This window comes from Takifugu flavidus, chromosome 6 (genome assembly GCF_003711565.1).
Source record: "Takifugu flavidus isolate HTHZ2018 chromosome 6, ASM371156v2, whole genome shotgun sequence".
NCBI classification, from domain to species: domain Eukaryota; kingdom Metazoa; phylum Chordata; class Actinopteri; order Tetraodontiformes; family Tetraodontidae; genus Takifugu; species Takifugu flavidus.
The window spans coordinates 13,464,271-13,487,877 of NC_079525.1; the positions used below are offsets into that span (position 1 = coordinate 13,464,271).

A 23,607-nucleotide genomic window follows, 5' to 3' on the forward strand; every position below is an offset into this window, starting at 1 on the left:
TGTGGCCCACACAGGCTCTGGCCTCTTCCACAGCAGAGGCAGGCAGGACTTGGTATGCAAATATAGCCTGAGTGGGAGGCAAAAGGGTGCAGAGTGTGCAGCAATGTGAGGACTCGAGCAAGCCACGCCCACCGAAGCCAGTTGCTACGCGACCAACCAGAAAAAAGGAGGGTGTAAGGCGGAGGGGGCGGGGCCATGAATTCAACAACTGTTGCCTGATCCGGGCTCGTAGTGCGTGAATGCGTCTCAGCCAGGGAGCCGGCGACCATGAGAGGGAACAAAGTGTGAGGTCCGGCGTCTGTGCTTGTTTGTGTTAGCAATAGGGATAAAGGGAGTCTGTTCAGATGGAGATCAGGTCAGAAAGAGCGGTTTTAGAATGAGCGATCCATCCTGCACCGCTGCTCTGCGCTGTCTGTGTTTAAATTGCGCCGCTAACAGCCGCTCTCCCTTCGGATCCTCCTGGGCTTCCTCAGCCTCTCGCTGCTGAGGGGAACACCTGTGTGTGAGTTCTGCGCGTGTGCTTGTGTGCGTGGTGCAGACCCCGCAGTCCCCGTGGATGACTTCAGCGGCTGACGGTTGGGCTGGTGAACAGAGGGGGACTTCTGACCATGGACTCCCCTCGCTAATAAACAGGGTAAGCCAGCAGACTGCACCCACTCACCCACCCACCCAGCCGGAAAATGGGGTTGATGAAAGAGCACTTGACAGAATGGGAGCAAAACAGGGAAAAAAAAGTGCAGCGTAGACACATGAAGCTTTAATGGCAGCAGAGATGGGCTTTTACTGAAGAGGGAAGACTGAGTTGGGGTGGTGGGGGGCAGGTCAGTGACAGGGCACAGCCTTTTGTGCCCCCCTCCCCTCCCCTGGTTTGTGTTTGAATGTGTGCTGCATATATTTGACCCTGCCTCGCCGCTTTCCTGGCACAGATGCTAGGGTCTGTGCCACATCACCGCTCTTCCGCCTCTCTCTGCCTCCAGCCCCGGCGTGCTCCAGCATCCCTCCGATAATGATGGGATGGATTGGAAATCAGGGTAGCAGGAAGGGGTGGTGATGGCAGACTGGGAGGAGGAAGGAGTGCGCAGAATTATGTGCAGAGCACATGACAAGATCCAGTTTGTCCTGGAAAGGACAGTTCATGCTAGCTAACCCTTTAGATTTGTCAGTATTTGAGCATGTGACCTTAAACACAAGTGTTTGACGCGGTGATAAAATGTGATAGAGGCAACAAAATTTAACAAAATGATATGTTAACTATTTCCCACATACCAAGGTGAGTTAGTCGGAGGGGGACTATAGCAAGACTGCAGGTTCCTTTATGATTGTTGTTGAAGGGCATGATTCCTCTTTCACATCCATCACAGCTCTTTCTCTTTCTCTTACACACACACACACACACACACCATTTGCTTACATTTAGTGCAGTTTAGAGTCGTCAGTAGACCTGATGCACATGGTTTTGGACAGAAAAGCTCACACAGACATGAGAACATGCACACGCAGAAAGACCTCATTCCCAGTTTGAAATCTGGAATTCTTATATTATTATATTAAGGTGCAACGCCAACCGCTGGTATTACTGTAATGTTTGCGGTCTTATCTTTAGTGGGTCATCAACACCCAAGAATTGTCCGAATTACTACAGTTGCAACAGCACGTGGCACAACCGTCGGTTGTTGTGCCTTTTGTTTAACCAGCTATTTGCTCAGCGCCCTTAAAAACAGCGCCGCTGTGGTGAGATTTATGTGTATTGTGAGGATCGAGACATGTCGGGCTCGCTAGTCATTTTAAATACTCCTGGGCTGTGACTGGACGTTGCATAATGAGATTTTCTCTTGAGTCAAACAGGAAGTCTACCATTTATTGTGCGCGGCTCTAAACATTCCTAGAAGAGTTTTTGTGTCCACCCAGGCGACTTTAATGGTGTGTTCATGTACACCTGTGTTTTGACAATAATATTTTGGTTTTGGTGCTTCAACCAAGATTAAACAAAGTGTGACTGACATTGTACGTTGTGTACACTGGGACTAGAATAACTAGATTAGCGTGCGAGGCTAAGCTGCTACTGGATGAATGGATGCTAATCTGCAGCGTTTGAAACAGACAGTGACTCTCTTCTTGTAATTTCCTGTCACCATGACACTAGAATGAAGACCAAAACAAACATTTATTGTTGGTTCTTTACTCCAGCCAAATGTCCACAGGTGCTTTGTCAGCTCTTGCAGGTCTTTCTTAATGTGCTTTTGCACATTGGAGAGAAGAGAAAGGGCCCTAACCTCCTGCTGAGGGGGCCGCCGTTACCCTAATGGCACAGTAAAATGCCCCCGAGCGACAGACCGGGGCAACAGGAACTGCTGCTGTCACTGTGCGTGTTTGAGTAGAGCAGACAGAACTCAAACTGACTGGGTAAGAGATGGGAACACTGAAACACAGCGAGAGGTCCAACGTGAGGGACGTTTGTCAGTGCTGCTCCACCCTGTCGCTTTGATGCTGGAGCTGCTTGGCTCAAGCACGCCGTCACCACCACTGAGACGTGACTTGTCCCCCATCAGCACGCGAGCATGACAGCTTAAATTATTCCCATACTCGCTGTGAGAGGATTCCTGAGGCCAAGGGCTGGGTTTTCTGCTGTTGTTGTTCTTTTGCCTGCTTTTTCTCCCTCTGAAGAACCGCCACCACGCGCGGTGAGAATGAAAGTGCTGCTCTAACACTGTAACACCATGTTTCTTTTCATGTTTTTCACGCCCGAGCTGCAGCACTATCACTGCATCATTTAGGCCGAAGAATCCGCCTTCTCCGGCTATGAAGTTATAAACCAAACCGCCACAGACACATTTGTTAGGTGAAGTGAAAGATATTGAATTACTCATAATGAAGGGATGTATTTCAAGTTCTCCTTGTTTACCGGTCCCTCTTTACACACCCACCCACACGCACTCGCTCACCCACACAAAAAACGTCCATTTTGTGTGGAAGCGTTTGCTAGGACACATTTGTCAGTGGTTTAGGTTCCCACCTGATGAAACTCGCGGTGAACTCGTTTTGAAATCTTATTTTAGCTCCTTCGCGCGTGAAAACCCGGTACACCTGAGAATTCCTCCACACATTCCCGAGTGTGGAGCTCCATTTACTCCCGACAATGTCCTCTGTCCTCCACAGCATTCCTAGTAATCCAAGGAGCTACCTGTTACCCTTGAGACCAAGAAGTGAAAAATGTGTGTGTGTGTGTGTGTGTGTGTGTGCGTGTATTACTGGATTTGTGAGGACAACACATTGACAAGCGACCTTACAGTACGTGTGTGTGTGTATTACTGGATTTGTGAGGACAACACATTGACAAACGACCTCTCGTGTGTGTGTGTGTGTGTGTGTGTGTGTGTGTGTGTGTGTGTGTGTGTGTGTTCGCGTGCAAGAGCGAGAGAGACGCCTCAAACGTCCTGGTTTTGGTGCTCTACCAACCCTTTTATGCTCATGAATGAGCAGACACAAAAAGGAGCTTTACACTCTCAGGTGTTTGTCTGTCTCAGAGTTTCTCTGTCCGTTACACTTTTTCCTCACCGGCTTAAGAAAATGTTTGCAAAGTATGACTCAGTATTTCCTCTTTGGTTACATGGGTGAGATTTGTGCACACGTGGGACAAACACTGCTTATCACGGAAGCTGAGTAATAATGTTCCAGACATGACAGATGCCTGATGTACTCTGTGTGTGTGTGTGTGTGTGTGTGTGTGTGTGTGTGTGTGTGTTGTGTGTGTGTGTGTGTTCGCGTGCAAGAGCGAGAGAGACGCCTCAAACGTCCTGGTTTTGGTGCTCTACCAACCCTTTTATGCTCATGAATGAGCGGACACAAAAAGGAGCTTTACACTCTCAGGTGTTTGTCTGTCTCAGAGTTTCTCTGTCCGTTACACTTTTTCCTCACCGGCTTAAGAAAATGTTTGCAAAGTATGACTCAGTATTTCCTCTTTGGTTTACATGGGTGAGATTTGTGCACACGTGGGACAAACACTGCTTATCACGGAAGCTGAGTAATAATGTTCCAGACATGACAGATGCCTGACGTACTCTGTGTGTGTGTGTGTGTGTGTGTGTGTGTGTGTGTGTGTGTGTGTGTGTGTGTGTGTGCGTGCGTGCGCGTGTGCGTGCGCGCGTGCGCGCGTGCGTGCGTGTGTGTGTGTGTGTGCTTTCACAGTATAGGAGCTAATCAGCAAATGTAGGCAGTTATTTTTAGCTTTGAAACGGTAGCCAATCACAACATTCCAAGCTGTAATGAACCAATCACTTGCTCACAAAATAACAGATTTGATAATTGGTGATTAGCTCTTGTGTCTTGTGCCTTCCTGCCTTTTTTTCCCGGTGCGCCTGAGACTCCCCTGTAGATATTTTTGCGGCGGGGACATTCAAGACAGCTCAGGGCTTAGAGGAATGGTAAAGAGAGAGGATGAAATATCGCTGGATGTTAAACAGTTCATCTTAGACGCTGCATCGTCCCCTCTGATTTTTAACCCTCATTTCCTCTTTTTTAAATGTAAACCCCCCCCCCCCTTCACAGACACAGAGCAAAATAAGAATTAGGAATAACACGAGTCAGTTGGTAGGGAGGACATGGGCCAGACCTCCTCCAGCCCCATTTACAGCTGATTTATATTAAATAAATGCCCCATCATAATGGATCGCTGCAGACCCTCCGTCTTCATTTTGTCACTTGTTTTGCCCAACAGGAGCAGCAAATTGTCTCATTGTGTCATCATGTTCTACTCAGTTTGCAAACACGGCAAACCACAAAGCTGGCTAAAGCCTTTTAGAGGCCCATCCTTCTTAATTTACGCAGCGTTTTCAACCATTTAGGACATTTTTAAACTATTTGATCTGATTCGGTATCAGATTGCCTGTCAAGAAAGAAACCTGCCGGATTCTGAGATCTGAAGTTTTGATTGAATCTCTGAAGAAACGACAGAGTGCAGGTGTTGCTCTTCCACTTCACAAAAATTTAAAGTATTTCATTAAACACACCTCTGAGCTAAATTGGCCTTTCAGTCACTAATTATCGCTGTGACAGCCGGTGTTTGTCTTTTAGCAAAATAACTCACAGTTATTAACTCATTTTAATTGAATTCTCAAGAAATGCTGATAATGAGACAAGGAACATGGAGATGGGCGATAGTCTGGATTATGTTCTGGTTCCAGACAGGTTTTGAACTGCATGATGGGGCCATTTTCAGCATATGAAGATGATCAAAGCTTTGACAATAACCTACTACGTTACGTAACGTTGTATTATTACTCCCTGTATTTCTTACCCTACTTGTACTGGTTAACATCTCAGATCTCCGTCTCCAAGTACCTTGATCCTTGAAACAGAATCCCAGCCCATAATCTGCCACCTCAATCAGTGGCCCTTTCATCGAGGCTCAGCCTGGAATCCAAGACGAGCAATAAAAGGTGGCAGACAGCCCTCAACGTAGCTATTGGAGTGTTAGTTTGGGTGTAAGTCGCAATATGTGGAGAAATGAGCTGCAGAGGCGTGCACTGTGAGCACTTTGCTAGTTACATTATGTCACTGCCTTTGTGTGTGTGTGTGTGTGTGTGTGTGTGTGTGTGTGTGTGTGTGATTGATTACTGCATCTCAGCTGTCAAAACCAGCAACCACTCTTGGTTGTGGGGTTTTAACCTCCTGAGTTAGGAAACATTTACGTTCCCGTTGGCCTGAAAACAGGAAGCAAACCTTCTCTAAAGCCTGTCTTTGTTGATAATCCACTTTGCAGAAACTATCATCTGTGGTCATAAGTCTGTGGGTTTGACTCGTTGACACGGATGACTAATAATTGGCCAATAATTAAATTTGCTACTCTCGTAGGGAACGGATGGTTGTGCCTTATTCAGGTAGGATTAATGAACATTTCTTACAACTCGTCCTACAAACCAAGAGTTGTTACGGTTTCACCTGTAATGTTTCAGGTGGATTTAAAGGAGTCATGAATCCAATTTGACTCGTCTAAGATGGATTTGCATGTCGAAGTGTTGAGGATTTGACTATAATCGGAGGAAATAAGACAAATGCTGTGCTGTAACAGCCACATCTTCCTGCTGTGAGCACATTCAGGACTGTGTCAACAGGCAGCGATCAAGCTCATCATTCATATTGCGTAAACCTCCAACTAGGCCCGGCTGAAGGTCTGAGGACATTACTCAGGTTTTAGGAAGGATGTTGCTTCACAGTTGCTTCAATCAGCTTTGCCTGGGTTGTTTGGCTGGTTTCTAGTATTTTTTAAACTTTTCTTTGAATTTTTTCTGCGTGTCTCCACTGTTTCCCATCAAACGGGGGAGAGTGTTGCAGGTCTTTACGATTGTTCTTACTTGTAATACAGAAAAAAAAAGATTAAATGTGATCAAAATGCAGACGTTTAGCTTTATTCTAAGAGGTTTCTGGGGCTGAATTGATTCATTTTGAATGCCAGGTGTGGCTCCTTTGCTTCCATTCCTGAACTTTCCAGCTTTTCTCGCTTTCCCATGTCATCAATCAATTCCATGCGTGGGGTTCAGTGGTGATGGATGGTGCTGTAGACGAGAGGACCTGGAAGGGGCGGTATTAGGCCAGGTGCTACAGGACAGAGGAAGCATTCAGCAGCACACACGGGTTATTGTGGCGTCCCCATAAGACAAAAAAAACGTCGAATCAGCACAAACATGCAACATTTGTCTCAATGTCGTCTCAAAGAGCGAGGGGAAAAAATTAGGAGAAAAATGATTAGTTCCCTTAATTGGGACCTACTTTTAGGTGGGTCAGAACCTACTGAGCCATTTTTGCCCCCTTTCTTTTTGTCACTTCTCTGTTACCCTCTGCAACTCCGGCCATACTGAGATAATTCCTACTTTCCTCAAATGCTGTGGGTCACGTGACAATTGAATAGGACCTGTGACCTATGACCTATTGCCCTTTCACCTAGCCTGCGGACTCCCATGGGTCTCTGAAGGCCCTTCCCACTGTGAAGGAATTCATTCAATATCAACCTGTAATTAATCTTTACTTTTTTTTGGTTCTTTTTGTTCTATTATATTTAATCATGATACCTTCTGAAGCATTTCAACTTATATGAAAACATTTTCTGACATGACATGCTTTTCTTTATAAAACTGGATATTTTTTATTTACATTTAAATTGATGTGTCACTCAACTGTTGTCCAGGGTGGCGAGGGGGAGGCGGTTTACCCGGTCATCATGTGCACGCGGTCCCATCCTGACCCTGTCCCTGAGTGTCAGCTGTTATCGGTAGAGGTGGAGGATTTAGAACGGGAGGTGTCAGACGAGGGCAGGGAAAGAGAATCGGACCGAGACAGCGCGGTGGGAAGCACCCAAGGGTCAGACACCTCCGACAGCCTGATCAGACCAGGAGACAAGGACGACGCACTCGGGGATCTATTTTTTCCCGTGGAGAAGTAAGTCCCGCCCCAGCGTCTGATTCATCATCTCAGAATCTTCCTTCCCTCAGCATTTGCTCTGTTTTTCGGGATCACAGCAGCCCCTTCCACTTTTTTCCTCTTAGGTGTCCTCAGACCAGCATCTCGGTGACCTCTGACCTATCGACACGTTCCTCAGCTTCTCTGAACGAGGAGCAATTTGAGGACTACGGAGAAGGCGAGGAACCGGACTACATTCCCAGCAGCCCTTGCCCCGACGACGAGACTCGTACCAACGGTTATTCAGACCTCGGCTCCTCTGTTCCCTCAAGGTGACTTATTAGGAGCATTATTAGTAAACTCCGTAGCTGTTTTATATCACCGCACATCCTTTAAATCCACATCATTTTGATTAGTAAGATAAAACTTTTGCCTTTTACTTTGCAAATACACAAAGTTTCTTACTTGTGCATTCAATAACAGTAATTTCTGCTATTTAAAGTTCCACTCTAAAGTGGAGAATCAAATATGCATTATTAGTTTGTTAGCATCTAACTTCTAAACACAAATAAACTTGTAATACTTTACTTTATTCTTATTGTGTTGGATTTTCCTCCTAACTTTCTGGCCATCTGTGTATCCGCACCGAGCAGCTCTTTTCTCTCCAACTGGGGGCAGCATTGAAGCTCTGAAAATAAAATCTGTCCACAAATAGACTCGCTGACTCACCCCCGGTGTGATTATAATCGGGGTGAGGAAGGAGTGAATTTTTGGACTTCCAGTTCACGTTTGGGCCTCTCGTTCCGTCGTTTCCTCCGGCTGGCTGAGCAAATGCTGGCATCTTTGATGAGCACGCTGACTCTGACATTATCAAATCATCTCCCCTGGAACTCCTGTGACCAACATTTGCTCTTCCTCTCCTCACCAGAAGCAACATTTATTTGATCGTTACATTCATATTTTGCATTCTTCGGGGGGGGGGGGTTGCCAGTATTGTGCTTATCTGTGATCTCATTCATGTCATTCTGAAGGACCATTCCTCTCCTGAGTGGTACCCACCACCACCTGGATGCTTTCTTCCAGTGCAATTCATTCAGAGCTTCTCTGGAATATTATGTTGCAGCCCTGGTATTTTATTTTGTCCTTGTGGTTTTTGGTTCTTAGGAAGGCATTTTCTTTTCTTTCCCAGTCAGAAAAACAAAGCTGCCAGTAATTGCAAAGGTGCAGATGACTGTTTATTACCTGTTGTGTAATGATAACCTACTTCAGCTCAGACAAACCTGTTACCACATCACAACAGCGTTAGCTTTGATTTGATTCTTTGGTTCTTTGCATCGTCGTCCTTCTTGTCTTTATCCATGTCCTCCAGGCCCAGACACAAACATTTGGTGCATCTGAACCCTTTGGGATTTTTGTCTTTTCCATGATTACCACACTCAAATGGTTCAATGACTCAATCTTTAATATCAGACGCAGTTATTACAGTTTTAAATGATCGTTTTATTAATGGAAAGGAAACTTGCGGTCCTTGTTATGTGTGAAAGCGCAGAATATTTACCCAGAAGTCTTGACATCAACGAGTATTTTCTTGGCAAATGCAACCGAGACTTTGTGTTCTTTTTGATCAGCAGAGGTTTTTGGCTTGGAACTCTCCCATAATGCCCCTCCTGCCCAGTCTCCTTCTTATTGTTGATTCATGAACACTGACCTCAGGTGAGGCAAGTGCAGTTGTTCAGGGGTTATTCTATTATTCCCAGTTCATTTATGACCCCCTGGATGGATTTCGGTAGACCGCGTGCTCCTGGGACGATTCCCACTGCTCCCATTTCTCTCCATTTGTGGATAATGGTTCTGAATGTGGTTCTCTGGAGTCCCAGAGCCTCACAAATGGCTTGGTGACCCTTTCCAGACCGATGGATTTCAACCACTTTGTTTCTCATTTGTTCTTAAATGTCTTGTTTGTGGCGTGATTAATTGCTTTTCAAGATCTTTTAGCCTCTTTTATGGAATGTATGGATTGCGAAATGACTAATGCCTAAAACAGTTGAAACTGTGATCTGGGTTCATGCTGTTGAACAGAAACCTGTTTTGTTTTTTTTACAAGGTCTCATTGTGCGTCTTATTTCTGAAGGTCTAAGCCTGCGCTTAATGGGTTTGAGACTCCTGGCTGATGGCCTGGTAATAGTTCTTAATGTGCTCCGCATGCATAACAAACGGATAAAACTCACTAAAATGAATTGGGAATAATAAAAAATGTAAATGTATCCTGAGTGCTTCAGCATGAAAAGGGATTTGAGTGCTCACCGATGTAAAGTTGTGACAAAAAATGTTATTTAGTGACATTAATGAGGCTTCCCCCCCGCCCCATTTCAAACCCTGAGAGTGATTGTGGCCTTTATTGGTTTTACACGCAGCAAGATGCTGTCTTTGGGTGTTCTGGTACCAAAGACATGCACGTGGGTGATAGGTGAATTGGCCGTAGCTGTTCACGATGGCGCTTACATTGGTCCGTGGGTTTTGGCCTTCATTTATGTGCCTACAGTAGGTTCTGCGTTTCCTGCCTGGGTAGATCAGTAACAACTGTACGTAGTAACAGCCGTTTTCCTTCGCCAACAGTGCGGGCCAGACCCCTCGAAAGGTGCGCCAGCAAAACATGGAGGAACTCATGGATGTTTACTGTTCTCAGTGCAGCAAAAAGGTCAACCTGCTAAATGACCTGGAGGCGCGACTCAAAAACCTGAAGGCTAACAGGTAGGACACAGTTTTCTTGCTCTGATGTACCTGCCTTTGTGCTATTAATAATCTTATACCAGCTCATCACCAAAGCGCCTCAGCTGTTCTGTCACTGGGTTTATGTCCAAAAGTTTAAAAAAAAAACACCAGAAAACACCTAAATTAAATAACTGTATAGTATTAAAGGATTTGTAATACTGGTGCCCTCAGTCCAGATTGGTCATGATCATTTTTGCTCATTTGAAAACTCTTCTTGTTATTAATGATTGTGATAAGGTGTAATAAAAAAAAAACGTACATTACCTTGTGTAATGTTGGTGCCGAGAAGTGCGAGGTCCACCCTAATGCTGCTTCACACACGAAGCACTTAATGATTATATAACTCTTAGTCCTGCGCTTACCTCATCACTCATTATAACAGGGATTCTATTTTTGGAAACTTAATCTGTGTGATCATTAGTGTCCTCACACAGGTGTACATATGGGCAGACAAAGAAGTGTTTAAACGAAGGATGCTTAACGGAGACGCTCTGCTGAGCGCGTATCATTCATCAACTATCAACCAACATGGCTCCGCCAATCGGAGCTTTGCAAAAAAAAATGAGCAGGAAGGACAAAGAATTAAAAGAAGAAGCAACAAAATGGGTGGCGTTAATTAGAGGAACGACTCTGAGGAGGTGGCACGATGAAGGAGGCAGGTTGTCGGTGTCCAGATAAGCCAGTGACAGCAGCAGTATTCAAAGGTGGTTGGTTTAAAGGAGCAGTATGTAAGTTTGTGGCCAAAAGTTCTACTGCAATCATAACAAAAACACGGCGGAGCGTCGTATCCCTCCGCCTCCTCCTCCTCCAGAGTAGAGGCTGGCTCATGTCTGCAATGAAGAGTCGCCATTTTTATTCCTCAAACTATTACGTCGGCGTTGCTCTCCACATTCTTCTCTGCCTCCATCTGTCAAAGGCGTCCCCTTATAAAGACCCTCCTTTTGTCTCTGACTTTGTCACAATGTTCTTGGGAATTATAACGAGGCCTTTTAGGTGTCGCGACATCAGACATTTGCGATTTGACCATAGCTGCAGCTCAGATTTTGTAGTTGGGAGATCGAGCAACAAGCCCAAACACAAAATGACGACATCAATAGTACATGTGGGCTGCCACTTTGCTTATGAAATGAGAATTAACACGATCCCTTAATGTCTGTTAACATGTCGGGGGCATATTAGGGTTACTCTCATTCGAACAAAGTTTGTAATTTTTTCCTTTTTTGCCTTTTGTAGCCCTAACAGGAAAATCTCCAGCACTGCGTTTGGAAGGTAGGTAAAAACCCCCCCTCACCTGTCTAAGTGTCACAGATTTATCGGCACGGTGTGTGCACGTGCTTCTGGGGACAGCCTATGGCTGCTCTGGTTATTAACACAGCAAATGCAAACAGGCATAAAGCAAATATGATTATATTGTCTTTATAGCTCCCCCAGAACTTTGAACTCTGGCTTAATTATCTCAAGTCTAGAAGGACTGAAATCCATCAGGCAGCAACGAGGAGCCTGAGTGGCAGGACCGATTGTTTTGATTTTGAACACCAACAGGGTGAACGTTCCCCTCATGACCCATAAGCCTCCACAAGTGGAAGAGTTTCACACACATGGAAGCTGACTTATCGTGACAGAGTAATAACGGCCTGTCCCACTTGATCTACGTATTCAATATAAGGCCGGCTTCTGTCTCCCAGGGTTCCTTTACTGTCCTCCCCCATCTGTGGTCTGTCATTTGTCTTAAAACCTCCCTTCAATTGAGACATTTATAAACCTAATATGCGTAGTTTTACTGTTTAAAGCACTGTCCTGTCTTGTATACAGGCTCTATTTTTTACACACACACAAACACACACAGAAGGAACCAGCAGCTTATCCTCACTTGGATCTTTTTCCCGGAGGGATCCTTCACCGCGTTTGTGTGCTTCTGTGTGTCTGAGCAGGCAGCTGCTTCACAGCAGCAACCTGAGCAGCAGCAACGGCAGCACCGAGGACCTTTTCAGAGACAGCATCGACTCCTGCGACATCGACATCAATGAGAAGGTGCGCGTGTGTTCCTGGGTCTATTGTGAGCAGCCAACAAATGCTTACGGAAATGATTTATAGGGCTTCCTCTTTCTTTGTGGCTACCCTGTCAAAGTAAATTGATAAATGGCACATTCAGGAGAGGCGCCACTTCAGACCGGGCTGAACCACTTGGTTTGAAAAATTCGGTCTTTTAGAAGTAGCAATGAGCATCGCTGCCTTTTTCTAAACGATTCTGGAGCCTACGGTCAGTGATGTCTAAGTCTTTGGTTCTCGTGACCCGGTTTTACCAGGTGTCCTCTCTGGAGAAGAAAGTAGCAGAACTGGAGAATGAGATTCTGCTGAATGGGGACCTCAAGTCCAAGCTAAAACAGGAGAACACGCAGCTCGTGCACAGGTACCGAGCGTCTGCTGCCGTTCCTCCCGCCACAAATGCGTCGATTCTGACTCACGACCTTTGCGGGTTTATCCTGTGATCTCAGGGTCCACGAGCTGGAGGAGCAGCTGAAGGACCAGGAGACGCGAGGGGAGCAAAATCTGCTGGAGGAGTTACGACGACATCGAGAGGCCTTCAGTAAGATGGAGAGAGACAAGAACACGCAGATTGACCTGTTGACCAACCGGTGAGACAGACACGTCAACAGTAGGGTCACAAACATCTGCATCCTGCGTCTGCACACGCTGAAGGAACCTCAACGTGTCTCTTTAGGGTGAAACAGCTGGAGGAGGAGAACGGCGACTTTGCCAACAACATGTACCGGCTCAAATCTCAGACAGAGAAACTGGACGAGGTATGTACTCGGCTAAGATCAGAGGTGTTAATATATATTTCTGACGTGCCTTCCAAGTGAACGAGTGAATAAAGGAATACGCCAAACTGTCCTCTCTGTCTTTGCACTCGTGCGGGACCAGGAAAAACAAAGGATGACGGACAAGCTGGAGGACACAAGTCTGCGTCTGAAGGATGAGATGGACCTCTACAGGAAAATGATGGACAAACTGAGACAGAACAGGCAGCAGTTCCAGAAGGAAAAGGAGGAAATGCAGGAGGTGGGAGGGACTTTTCTGTTCTCTTTGCTAGCGGTTAGGAGCACTGTTTGTTCTAGTCCACCATTTGTTTTTCCTCGCCGCGCCTGCAAGGGTTCAGTGCGCTGTTGCTCTTCATCTGCCATCTGTGTAGTTGATAGAAGACCTGCGTCGAGAGCTGGAGCATTTGCACATGTTTAAGTTGGAGACGGAGAGGCCCGGACGCGGTCGGAGCTCTTCCTCAGGACTGTCCGACTTCAGCAGCAGGACCAGGGAGGTGGAGCTGGAGCATGAAGTCAAGAGGCTCAAACAGGTAGCGATGAAACCATCCGACAGTATCGTATGTGTGTAGAGTCCTGGAGCTGTTACTTTCTGCAGGGTTAAGGGTTCAAATTAACCTGAAACACACAATTAAAAGGAAACATCAGCTGGGATTCTCAAAGGGAGCAGGCTGTCTTTGCTATAGAAGGGGGGAATTCGACTTAGCCTAGCTTAGCTAACATTCACAACAGCAGCTCCGGAGGATTGTTTACTTACCTGCGTTCTTCAGATCTACAAGATCCATGTTTGTAGTTCTACAGGACGCACCTGTTGCACAGCAAATAATAGACATAATGGCGTCAAGGACGCACTACCTCAATCGAAGCTCACTACAGGTTGAGGATATTAGTATGTTACACTCACCTGTGCACCTCTGTGAATGTGGGTGTGTGTGTGTGTGTCCCAGGACCTTCTGGATTCCTGGGACACACTCGGCTCCGTCGCCTCTGATGGTAAAATCACATTTGTGACCTTTGACATCCCCATTAACCATTAATCGCAATGGAACGCATGAACTCATACTAAATTGGGGTTAATGCTACAATTTGCTCCCCAACGGTTCAGGAGAGACGCCGGAAATAGCGACAGAGCTACACAGCAGGCAGAGAAGTGGAGCAGTCTGTTCTGTGACACATAATAACCTTTGTTAGGTGCTGTAGGTGTTGCCTGAATAGGTTCTGTGTTTGCTACTGAATGGGTTGAAAAGTGCAGTGTTTTTGTTACATGCTGGGCTGAGTGAGGCTTGACTAAAGGCCATTCTTCGCTTGCTCTTCAACCACCATCTCTCCTGACACTCGTGCGTTGGCCAGGTATCTCACCGTCATCCCACGTCTCACGCCCACCTTTGTTGTGTGTTTTTTAGGAGAATCAGAAGCTGAGGGAGCAGAACGATGAGCTCAACGGTCAGATCCTGAGCCTCAGTCTGTTTGAGGCCAAAAATCTATTTGCGACGCAGACCAAGGCTCAGTCGTTAGCTACGGAGATAGACAACGCCTCCAAAGACCAGGTAAGATAACAAAGCAGTGTTAGCATAACAAAAATGCATTTCTGTAGCATCTTTAATAGCTTTAGGGTCAGAAAGATGCAATAAAAAGTCTATAAAGCGGGCACGTCTGGTAAAAACCAGGAACCAAATCCAGTACTATCAATGGCAAACAGTAACAGAAGCTGCAATCGACTTGAATTCATATAGCATTTTTCAAAATTTAAAAGGTTTTAGCAAGTTTAATGGTGGTTTACATCTCATGGGATAAGATCAGAGTCATTAATCGCAGGTTGTTGCCCTTAAACAAAGTTATATGGACATTTATTACATTTCTACCCTTTTGTTGAATGTATAAACGTTGCTGTTGCAGTTAATGGAAGCCCTGAAGGAGCAGGAAGAAATCAACCTGCGTCTACGACAATACATGGACAAAATCATCCTGTCCATTCTGGACCACAATCCCTCCATACTGGAGATCAAGAAGTAGCGGCAGCTCAACTGGAATGAGGACTGTTCCCCATCTAAGGAGACCTAAAAATCATTCCAGTTGTTCCGTCAGAACCAGGTCAGGAATCGGCTGGTTGGAAGCGAAACCGGGCTTGGGAACACCTGCACAAGTGTCGCCCCCTGCTGTGAGAAGAGGAGAACAACTTCTCTTTGGATTATTTTAATTATTTCCTTTTAGAGGGGAGCTGAAGGTGAGAGATTTTTCTGTCCCAGATTTACGGGACTTTTCAGCCAACTCAAAACCGTGATGAGGAATTCCCCACCCCTGAATATACTACAATCAAAACATTTGAGAGATGACATTTGACGTTGCACATTGGACAAATGCCTCCGCAGAAAACGTGGAAAAGATGTCCGTGCTAATGTTAGTTCTACTGTGTCACAGTATTAAATAATTTGAAACGATATAATCGAGAGAGGAGCTGTAAACGGGCTGTAAACCTGACCTTTGGTGGCATCAGGGCGGACCGCTCGGGTGCTACCGCATCTTTTCTACACCAGGGATGGAGGATGTTGACAAGCTAGAGAAGAGTCAGAGTCAGGTGGCGCCGTCACAAAAAATAGGAGAGGAAATGAGAGGAGGGCTTTGGTAAAGTTGCTGGTGGACAGTGGAAAGTGAAGATTGTTATATTTGTTGATGTTTGAAAAGGTCTTCCACCCAGTTTGTGACCAAATCTGTGACGTCAGTTGGTCCGCTGCCGATTATCGGTCATCCAAAAGTGGCCCTTAGCTTGTTCCGGTGAGAAGCGTCACTTTATTGAGCAGCCCAGGCATCCCAGGAGTGTCTTCTTGCCACGGCTGCTGGACAAATAGTTGCTAGCAATAGACCCAATAATGTTGCACAGAAACGTAAGGATATGAATGTAAAATATATGTGATGGCTTTTTAAAAAAGAAATAAAAAAACCCCAGAAACATCTCTTTATGCTCACGGGAATCATCTCAGCACAGGAGAGTCACTTTCCGGATCTCATCTCATTCAACCGGCATCTTGTTTTTGAAGCCCAACAGCAAACTGTAAATATTATGAATGTGCAACAGGGTATTAATATGTCTGTATGGCGAAAATCAGGCTTATTAAATGTTTTTTAAAAAGCTTTAATTGGTTATGATATGCTGTAATAGACATGTACGGTAGTCAGCGCTGTCCTCAAGACGCCGTTGCTTGGAGATGAGAAAGAACTACAATCGGCTGTATTTATACTAAACTGTTCTGCACACACACACACACACACACACACACACACACACACACACACGAGTTCTGTTTCTTCTTGCATGGTTCATCTCTGTCTGTGCCTTTTTCAGAGTGTTTTACGAACCGATGTGGCTACAGCCTGTGTCCATGTCTGACACAATTTCTTGACCTGTAAATGTTGTAAGAATATAGTGACCATTTGTATTTCTGACTTGATACTCTGAAATCTATTTTGTACTGTGTTAGCAGAGTTAACTCACAGTAGGTGTGTTTGGAGGAACGCAATAGCACAATGTTTGATAGGCAGACCATGTTAGCGGCAAATATTTTGTCCAGGCTGTATTTCTGCGGACACGGGTTGTGGGAAGCCTAATTGCATTTTCTTTTTTTAAAAGAATAGTTTTTGGTCTGTTTTGAACTGGACTTTCACACTGGCTGCAACCTGTCTTCCTCACACGGTACTCAGCGGCGAGCATTAAGCAATATTACGACGCTTGCTGATTTGTGTCCTGGTTCGCTTTACAAATCTGCTCACGCTCTAGCTGCTTGTGCTGTTCTGTTTTAAAACAATTAAACTGCACATTAAGCAATACAATTTGTCGCCCGATGATTGATAATAGTTTTATTATTGTTATTGTGCTCCTGTGTGCAGTGTTGTGTGAGGTAATTCAGCCCTGGTAGGTTCATCCAAGACTTTGTCTGCAGAGAGGTCAAAGAGCAGTTCAGACCCATAAATGCACGCCAGTGGTGCTGGATGACCCTGGTGAGGCCTCACTGCATACAGATATATGGAGCTGAAGCACTGTAAAAGAGGAGAAATCAAAATTTAGTACTAAAATTGCTGCCACGAGTGACCGGATATAAAAACACCTCTTGCATCCTGTAACTTGGAACTTGGTTTGTGTGAGTCCGAATTACTGCATTGACGCCCTTTACCGTCACATTTTTGTGACAGTGACGGTGTAAATCTATATCTACAATCAATTTGCAATGTCACATTGAAATACGTCACTGACTTTACACCTTACACAACCTCCAAGGTTTAGAAACTAGGCCAACTGTCAAAAAGCTACCAAAACCAAAGAAGAACAAAAATCAACAGGAAAAGTGACTGACAGGATGTTATTTATTCACTTTTAACCATATTACAATCACATTAGGATTTGGATTATGCATGTTATTTCGTGTTTCCTTGCGATTGCCAATGGCGACTTTTCCTATAGGGGAGTTGGTACCACTGGTGGCGCCCCCTGCCGGCGAGGCGGTTGTTGCGCTCGCTGTCGCTGCGTCGGGCAGCGGGACAGGTAAGTCTTTTAAATCGGCAAAAATTCTCAACTTAATGGATGATTGTAAAAAAAAAAAAAAAAGTTGCTCCGCCGAAGTGTATTTCTTGCAAATTTATTTTGGAGCATTAGCCGTTGTTATTTTAAGAAAATGTCATTAAGTTAAACGCATATAAAGTTGCTAATGTGGCCGAGTCCATTGGTTAGCTTTACCAATTAGCGTGGCTAATCACTATGTGTGTGTGGGGGGCGGCAATTAACTGTTATAAGCTGACAATGGCCTTCACTTCTTTCACAATTAGCCGAATATTAGCGAATTTGTGGTTTTGAAGAGATGTCGTGGTTTTATTTTAGGTTAGCTTATTTAGGGAGGGGGGCGTATGTCAAGTGTAGTTGGGACTCGCCATTCTCCGAGATCTACTTTTCCCACCTCCCTTCATTAAACACGTGGACGTGCAGGGCAGGAGAGGTTGTTCCACCAACATCTCGCTCCAGATCAGATCCGACTTCAGATCAGATCCGATTTCAGATCTGATGAGATCAGATATTCATATCTAAGGAGAGATGAGGGTTTGATGATTACGGCCGGCGCGCTGTAAAATGCGTCATGATGTCGCATAATTAATACGTACCAGATCGGGTCGGTTGGTCTTGGAAACGCCGGTTTTACACTTTTTAAAAAAAAAACTGCGTTAATTTTGCTTTAAATGTGCTTAAAACAAAATGAATCAAGACAGACAAATATATGGCATTAATAAGCAATGTCCATGTTTGTACCGTTTATATGTATATATAGAATTTAATATGATTATCTGATATCTTTTGAAAAGTTTCGAATATTTGAATAATTTAAAACTTTATTCCGTCACCCTTTGCACCTTTTTAATGCGTTATTCTATTTCACAGGTGAAATGATGTCAAATGGCCACATCAGGACTGCAGTTAATCCTTGTATTTGGAGAAAGAAAAGGTTCAAACAAAACAACAGGTAAGATGCCTCCTGACCTGTAATCCTAAATCTGCCTGTTTAACATCTGCCATTGATGTCTAAACAGCTGATAATACATGTGACTTCATCGTAAACGTGTGCAAATTGTGACCAAACTGTCAATGTCCTATGTAACCACCATTATTATGGAGCACGCCATTATCCTTCTTAAGCGAGGAAGTCACCAGAGCTGCATAGGGTGCTGCTGGAGTCCTCTTCCACTCCCCCCTGCTTGAGGATGGCCCCCCGGTGGTCAATTTAGGTTAGGTCTGGAGGCATACTGGGCCAGTCGATCACCTCTACCTTCAGCTTCTGGGGCAAATAATAACCTTGGAGGTGTGTTTGGGGTCGTTTGGGTGCACCATTTGATCAAAGCAAGGTTCTCTTAGTCTTATCCTGGTTCAAGTAATGCATGTTTTTGGACTGCTGGTCTTCAGCAAACCCATTGGCAGGCTGACGCACCAACCTCCCGCCTCTGCTGCAGCGCTGCTCGCACTCCTGCTTCTGTTTTTTAAAACCAGTTTGGGGGGCGCCATTTTGTAGTCCAACAATTCTATTTCTGGCATCCTCGGCACACAAGTGTCTCATCTCGCACTGATAAACAACCGCATGTGAACTTTCAGCTGATTTCTTCCTCCTGTTGCCTGTGCAAACATGCCTGAACGTGAAATGTTTAAGTGAATTTAAAAAGCGCCTCTCTGTTCTAGTTCTCCTGGGAATCCAGCTCGGGGGGGCAAGGTTGCGGCAGCATCGAGACCTAACGCGACCTCCCTGAAGATATTCAGGGCCCAGAAGAGCTCAGCTTCAGCTGCGTCTCGTTCCTCGGCGCATGCCAGCGTCGGTACTGCAGTGAAGCCATGGGCGAGGAGAAAGAAGAAGTTGAAACAGAACAACAGGTGAATCCTCTTTGGAGAAGGTGCCCCATGATTCCGCCTGTAATCCTGAATTTGATCGACTTCCGTAACAGTGATGTTTTCAAATAGTGTATCTGCAGTGATAAATAACAGCAATGCTCGTTAACTTTTGCCTCATTCCTCCCTGTTGTCTGTGCAAAGACCCCTAAACGTCTTCTGTCCTGGATGTCCACCACAAGCGGAAGATTGGGACCTTGAGATCTCAGTTACTGCCAACGGTAATTTCATATACCCTAAATTTTGTTATGAGTTTATTTTAAAAAGTGAAAGAAAAGATGGAGCCTTTGGCATTATAGGACCGCTGTAGATCAAATCTCTTTGTCTCCTCCAGGTCTCGATGACGTAACCGGCGTGGCTTTGCAGGAATCGACACTTAACGGACTGGTTACAGGCGGTTACATACCAGCCGTCCACCACGTGCCGCCTGTTAACTGGGTTCGTGAGAGCTTTCCCACTGAACCAGACCAGTTTGCAGATGCTGAAGAGTAATCCACCTTCCTTTTCCCTTCAGTCGGATTCAGTTGAAATGATGCCAGGAATTGGAATGTTGGTGACTTGACTTGTTGGTGTCTGTCTGTTTTAGTCCTGCTGGGATGCCACCACAAGTGGAAGATTGGGACCGCGAGATCCAGGACGTGGCAACAAAACTTTACTCGGTTACTGCAGATGGTAATTTATTTTTTTTAACGAGACATTAGAACGTTAAAGTGACGTCAAGAAAACCCCCTAGAATGGTCCAGAACATGCCGAGTTTCATTTCTGGTGGATTTTTAAAGCAACATTGGTGACTAACTCCATTTACGAACTCTCGCCTCTGAAGTAATAATATAAAAACAGCTATTTTAGAGAGTTTTGTAATTGATTGAGACAGCCATGACTGTGAACCAGATCTCTGTATTTGTCTCCTCCAGGGCTGAAAGACAGTGTGGCCTCGCAGGACTTGACACATCTGCTCACAGGCGGTTACATACCAGCCGTTCACCACGTACAGACCATTAAATGGGTTCGGGAGAGCTTTCCCATTGAACCAGACCAGTTTACAGATGCGGATGAGTAATCTAGACACCTTCTTTTATAATTTACGATTATTATATAATCGGTGTTTACGTTGTAAATATTTGAAAGCCGCTCGTGACTGATCTGACTGGCAGATTCTCTTTGTTTGTATTTTACCTTCAGTGAAATTCAGTTTAAATTGTGTCAAGTTTGTTTTCTCTGCTGCAGTTCCTGTGTGAAGGGTCAATGCTGCCATCAAAAATGTCCAGGCCAGAGTCAGGTTGTTGTTTTATACTCGGTTTTATTTCATCATTTTTATTCAGGTTTTATATTTTATATTGCAGCATTTATATTGCTTTTTTTGAACTCTGTGATCTTAAGTAGTGATTTTAGCTAAGTGTCACATACACAATGCTGTTTTTTTATTTTATTTTATTTTTTTTAAATCTCACTTGATGTCATATATGAAAACTAACCTTGTTGTCCTTTATTGGCATCCTTGGTTACGTTGTTTCTATTTTCCACATTAACAAGTACGCAAAGAAACTTCTTCATTCGTGAAAAAAATGGAAAACGGTGCTTTGTGTTATTCAAAATTTCAATAAAACCTTTTTTTTACATTAAATTTTGCACGTTAATTCGTTAAGATTCAAGTTTTTATTTTATTATTTTTTGAAGCAGTGACATCATTTGGCCACTAGATGGGGTGCTTGATGTCGGAATTTGAGTCAAGTCGCCACCTCCGGGAGTTCAGTGGGTTCGTGTTCAAGGATGTGGAATATTTGAGACACTTTTTTTCGCCCTGGTTTCAATAGAAAGTGTGTTGTTAATGCCAGGATTATATTATGGATCATTCTAAATGATCAGTTGACACAGATTTAATGGGCTTATTTCTCCCTCAAAACTCTAATCTGCATATTTCATGACACCAGGAAATCATTCAGTGTACATGACTGTGTTTAACTGCAGCCACCGTTTGGAGTATAGCTATCAGGAAAAGGTCGTCCTCTAAAATAAACAAGTATTGAAACACACAGGACCCAACAGACTCATTTCATACTCCTGTAGCTCAGATATGATTGAAATATAGTAACATTTCCTTAGTCATCAGGTCTGTGTCCATGACCATGAGATGACCATCAGCCAGTGGGTGGCACATGTGCTTTAGAAAACAAGCACAAGGCTGATATAAAATTGTCATTTTGGCCATTTTGAAGCTCTTTTTGAAAATGTTCAGCAGATTATTAAATCATGGAGGAACAAGCCCCCCCCCCCCCCCCCCCACCCCAGTTTTCTCAGTATCTTGGGCTGAGTTTCCAACCTGTTTGTATCTCTCTGCATGTTTGGGTTTCATGAACCAATCCCAAACTGAATGTCGATGTTCATTTCCCCTACCTGTAATCACTCTGTGAACTTGGCACACAGTAAAGTAAAGATCCACTTCGGAGTGGACTCCACATGCGCAACGTATACGTTTTAATGAATATTCTTGGCCAGAGCAGAGAGGAATGGAGCTCGTTTGCATCGGCAGATGAAGTTGTTGTACGCGCTTGTTGCTTCAATGTTTCCTTTGTTGTTTTTGAAGTTTAACTGGTCGATGAAAAGGCTCTGTTTCCTCCGTCGGAGTTCCTCCCTGCCCTCTTCTGCTCCCATGCAGCCATCTGTTATTGATTGTAGCAGGAGCAGCGTCAGATCTACACAACCCTGCTGCGACGCAGTTACGTGGGGGTGGCATCAGAGATGCACAGTTAAGACATGGAGTGCTTCATGCAGAACATGTGACGTTAGCGCCGAGTGATTAATGCTCCAATGTGTCTCAGTAGACCTTTTCCCCACTTCCTGTCTTCGGGGCAAACATCCTCTACCGTAAACTCCCCCGCTCAATGTCACATTTAATGTCAATCTGAGTGTTTGTGGTAAAGTGTGCTCTAATAACAGAGGATAATCTAAATTAAATCTCCCATTTCGCCTTTGTGAATCAGCAACATTTGGTTTTTTTGTGTGTGTGTGTTTCCAGTGTGACCAGTCAGTTGGCGTGGAGTCTGATCTGGAAACATAATGGGTTTGTTCGCCTCACACGGGAAGCGGCCCAACAGGAGGCAGAGAGGAGGATTGTGGTTTGTTTAACTCTTTTCACCTACGCAAAACACACGCATGAAATCCGTTTAGAACTCGCCATGTGGACTCAATAATACTTGCTGTTTCGAACTAAACATTTGATTAGGACGATTTGCATATCGATACATATTCTGCTGGCTGTTCGATATTCAGCCATGTAAAATAGCGTTTTAAACCCAACCAATCTGCTTTATTCCTGTTCTCGGTGCTGCTGTTGTGTCACACATCGATGCTGGTTCACAGATTTTTACAGTGAAGGCCAACTGGGTCGGTCCGAAATCCCTAAAAGGCTCCATATCGGTGGGATCCTGGATGGTAGCGATGGTGACCTTGTGAGTGTGACCGGCTCTCTGCCGTGACTCACCATCAGTCACGTCTTTCTCTTGTCTCCTCTAAACGCGTCTGGTCATTCCGCTTTGGCGATAAGACGGCAAATCCCGGAAGAAGCCTGTGGTGAGCTGACCGCAGCCAGATCTCAGAAGAGCAGGAACATAAATAAATTGGCTCTTTTGGAGGAAGCACAGGATTCTGGTAAATTCAAACCATTATCTTCAGTCCACAATTGTGAAAATTGGTAAAAGATGGAAACAAAAGGCTCTTTTTTGGAAAAGCCGCCTCACTCAGGAAAGAAACAGCAATTTAATTTTACTACGGCTGTATTAAACTTAACAACGGCAGGGACTGTAAATTTTCCTTTGGGAACATTTTGATGGCCGTGAGGATGTAATCGTATTGATTTGTCAGAGGTTCTGAGTTCCTTGCTGTCAACAGCACAGAAATACGCCACCGTAATGGAGAACACCAGCAGTGACGTTTGTGGCCGCATCGCGTCCAGGTCCCCTGCTTCTAAACGCTCCCAAACCTTTATCCAACTGGGTTAGCTTTGTTTCGATACCCTGAGCCAGTGCAGCAGTGCTTCAGATCCAGAGGGGAACTAACAGAAGGAAATCTCTCGCCACATCTGGTGAACAGAGTAAAAGCAACAGATTTGACTGAGTCACAGCAATTGGAATCAGAGGGCCTGAAACCATCAACATATGGTGAAACCGGAGCTCCGCACCAGTTTTAGAAGCTCGTTCCTGGTAAATTCATGTC

The 23,607-nt window shown here is 44.8% G+C and overlaps 2 protein-coding genes across 5 annotated transcripts; both read left to right on the forward strand.

Moving 5' to 3' along the window:
- The first annotated feature begins 219 nt into the window (after positions 1-219).
- Positions 220-16,808, forward strand: rab11fip4b (RAB11 family interacting protein 4 (class II) b). Of its 3 annotated transcripts, XR_008950956.1 has the most exons (14): positions 220-634; positions 7,181-7,431; positions 7,539-7,724; positions 10,009-10,143; positions 11,398-11,433; positions 12,096-12,195; positions 12,471-12,574; positions 12,660-12,800; positions 12,887-12,968; positions 13,090-13,227; positions 13,358-13,516; positions 13,931-13,976; positions 14,387-14,530; positions 14,880-16,808. XR_008950956.1 is itself a non-coding variant. In XM_057035494.1 (13 exons), the coding sequence occupies exons 1-13, from the start codon at positions 557-559 to the stop codon at positions 14,994-14,996; spliced, it is 1,671 nt and encodes a 556-aa protein (XP_056891474.1). In that variant the 5' UTR covers positions 221-556; the 3' UTR covers positions 14,997-16,808. The 3 variants fall into 3 exon arrangements, 2 of the variants coding, with proteins under 2 accessions (XP_056891474.1, XP_056891475.1); XM_057035494.1 differs by lacking the exon at positions 13,931-13,976 and having other exon boundaries at positions 221-634; XM_057035495.1 differs by lacking the exons at positions 220-634; positions 13,931-13,976 and adding an exon at positions 6,257-7,006.
- Positions 16,809-17,402: 594 nt separating this feature from the next.
- Positions 17,403-21,011, forward strand: LOC130527230 (uncharacterized). Of its 2 annotated transcripts, none has more exons than XM_057035498.1 (7): positions 17,403-17,517; positions 18,403-18,484; positions 19,192-19,380; positions 19,540-19,616; positions 19,730-19,883; positions 19,982-20,067; positions 20,310-21,011. In XM_057035498.1, the coding sequence occupies exons 1-7, from the start codon at positions 17,418-17,420 to the stop codon at positions 20,453-20,455; spliced, it is 834 nt and encodes a 277-aa protein (XP_056891478.1). In that variant the 5' UTR covers positions 17,403-17,417; the 3' UTR covers positions 20,456-21,011. The 2 variants fall into 2 exon arrangements, with proteins under 2 accessions (XP_056891478.1, XP_056891479.1); XM_057035499.1 differs by having other exon boundaries at positions 19,192-19,379; positions 19,563-19,616.
- Positions 21,012-23,607: the final 2,596 nt, after the last annotated feature.